This window comes from Triticum dicoccoides, unplaced genomic scaffold (genome assembly GCF_002162155.2).
Source record: "Triticum dicoccoides isolate Atlit2015 ecotype Zavitan unplaced genomic scaffold, WEW_v2.0 scaffold108264, whole genome shotgun sequence".
Taxonomy (NCBI): Eukaryota; Viridiplantae; Streptophyta; class Magnoliopsida; order Poales; family Poaceae; genus Triticum; species Triticum dicoccoides.
The window spans coordinates 1-2298 of NW_021174572.1; the positions used below are offsets into that span (position 1 = coordinate 1).

Sequence of the window (2298 nt, forward strand, 5' to 3'; positions counted from 1 at the left end):
GGTATAAATTTTCTATTGACGCATATGTTGCAGCAGTCCGCGTGATTGTGATTCTCGTGTCGTTGATAGCTTGGAGCAGTCGGTTCCGGTCCATCTACTACTCGTGACCGGGAATGAAGGATCATGTCGCTGATAGTTCAGGTATAAAATGTATCTTCTCATATAGCATTATTTCTAGCGGCAAGTGTATTTTGGTCTACAATATATCAGCTTCCTAGTAAGGCCTTACTGCAAAAAGATAATACCAACTACAATGCTGCAGTCCTACAGTTTTATTCATCAAACTTTGTTTCTATGGTTACTATTTTTATTATTTCAACAACTGGTAGTGAAGTTAAGGCGAGCATTGGAACATTTTGATAGCTTAGTCTTTTTGGATGGTCCTCTATCTGTATAGCATTACAAGCAACAAACACTGAGCCTTATTCACCTTCTTAATCAATATACTTGGAGTCCACATCCAAGATCAAAGCATGTAGCTCTGTTCACTCAGGTTCTCAGGAGTATCTCACAAATGAGTCCATCTTAGGTGAGAGATGACTCATCCAGCCATACGATATTATTGACCATTTAGTAGCAGTTGACCAACAGTTTTGGTAATTAGAGAAGAAGACAATTCCACAGAATCAAAGTTCAGTGCATTCGTACGGTAAATTAGCAGGCAAGCTACCTGTACTAAATACAGGTGGTGCTACCTGTACTAAATTTTGCTCTGTCAGATTTTTATATATTTTTATTATTACCAAGTATATGAGTTTGCTGTATCAGGTTGTCTCAACGTATTGCAGTTACACGTTAATGTGATAATCAATTGCATGTTTGTGACTTCTCTATGCAGAATGAAGAACAGAGGCCTGTAAGTGTGGTGGTATGGACTCTTTCTAGAGACATACTTCACTGCTTATTAAGTTGTGGGTTGTTTTTTTGACAGATATTTTCTCACTTTTTTCCAATGTTAAACAACAACTTAGTCTCCAGTTATTGTACTTGTGGTACATAAGTGTTGTTTCATTCCTTCTTCAGCTTGATTATTGTTTTTATTCACCTTGAGAAGCATAAGTATGATTCCTGCTTTTAAACAGGATTCCAAGATCAAATTATCTGGGCTGGGGCAAGAAAAGGAACATGCTCCGGTCTCCGGCAATCTAATAGATTCAGTAAGGACTGTAAGCTGATCACATAGTGTTTTGAAGGAGTAATATCAAATATGTTGCAGGATTCATGGTTTGGGAGAAACTTGTGCATTGAGTTCAATATAAGGAAAAGCTTGAGAAGGTTGCCTTTTGTTCTTGCAAGATGTAGCACTCATGGTGATGATAAATATATTCTTTTCAATTTGTTTCTGATAATGCCTTGCTTTTTTTATACAAAGTTATGACCACAAAATTATGCTCATAAAAAATTATTTTTCATCACCATATAAAAATAGCATATGTACACATAATGTATCGAAGGGCGCGGCGTGTTGCCGCGTGGGCATGGCTACTATATACTATGCTATTGTTACTTAGTGCTCTATAGGTTACTGTTATACTGTACTAAAGCTCCAGGTTCTTTTGAGTTCCTAGGAGTGGTCTTGGTTCATTGTTTAATTCCAGGATTTGTGAGTTCCTAGTAGGGAACACATGGACATGAAGCTATGGCGGCGACGAAGGTGATATCGACATGGGGCTGCGGCGACGATGATTACGACAACATCGACATCAACACAGGGCTACGGTGGCGACCAAGACGACGACATCGTCATGGTGCTGCGGCGGCGACGACGACGACGACATCAACACGAGCTTGTGGAAGCTCCGATGCCGACGACGTAGACGCGTGGCATATATTGTGTGTGTGTGTGTGTGCCCACGTGCGTGCGTGTGTTAATTATCTACATCAGATATGTATGATTGATGATTGAATGTATACATAACATGTACGTATTGTGAAATGCATGTCTAGACTGAAATAGGTAGACTTTTATTTTTTTAAATCCTAATTTGTTACTACTAGCGTGGGTGTATCATAGAAGCGCTACTGCTATTCCTTTACTAGTAGTGTGGGTGTGGAATACTAGTAGCATGGGGTACCAGCGCTATTGGAGCAGTGCTATTATGACACGAACCACGTAGGTTGATCGTGGTCATCATAAAATGGGGAAAACGTAAGCATGATGAGTATAGTGTTGACCATGCCAGTGGGATGGCAGATCTGAAGCTGCAAACCGCGCAAAGGGTAGTTAGCAACCGATATTTGCTTTGAAATAACAACTAAGATTTGGTATGAACAAGAAAGTACAGTCAACAAGTGACA

At 39.7% G+C, this 2298-nt stretch overlaps 1 protein-coding gene across 3 annotated transcripts; it reads left to right on the forward strand.

Moving 5' to 3' along the window:
• The first annotated feature begins 11 nt into the window (after positions 1–11).
• On the forward strand, positions 12–2032 carry LOC119342895. 3 transcript variants are annotated; one of them, XR_005165780.1, is made up of 3 exons: positions 12–141; positions 1083–1157; positions 1616–2032. XR_005165780.1 is itself a non-coding variant. In XM_037614190.1 (3 exons), exons 1-3 carry the CDS (start codon positions 124–126, stop codon positions 1904–1906), a joined length of 381 nt encoding a protein of 126 aa, XP_037470087.1. In that variant the 5' UTR covers positions 12–123; the 3' UTR covers positions 1907–2032. The 3 variants fall into 3 exon arrangements, 1 of the variants encoding a protein (XP_037470087.1); XM_037614190.1 differs by having other exon boundaries at positions 1619–2032; XR_005165779.1 differs by having other exon boundaries at positions 12–1157.
• The last annotated feature ends 266 nt before the right edge of the window (positions 2033–2298 follow it).

Coding starts and splice junctions, on each gene's coding strand:
- LOC119342895 (XM_037614190.1), top strand. Junction 1,158..1,618: donor CCGGCAATCTAATAGATTCA/GTAAGGACTGTA, acceptor AGTTCCTAGTAG/GGAACACATGGACATGAAGC.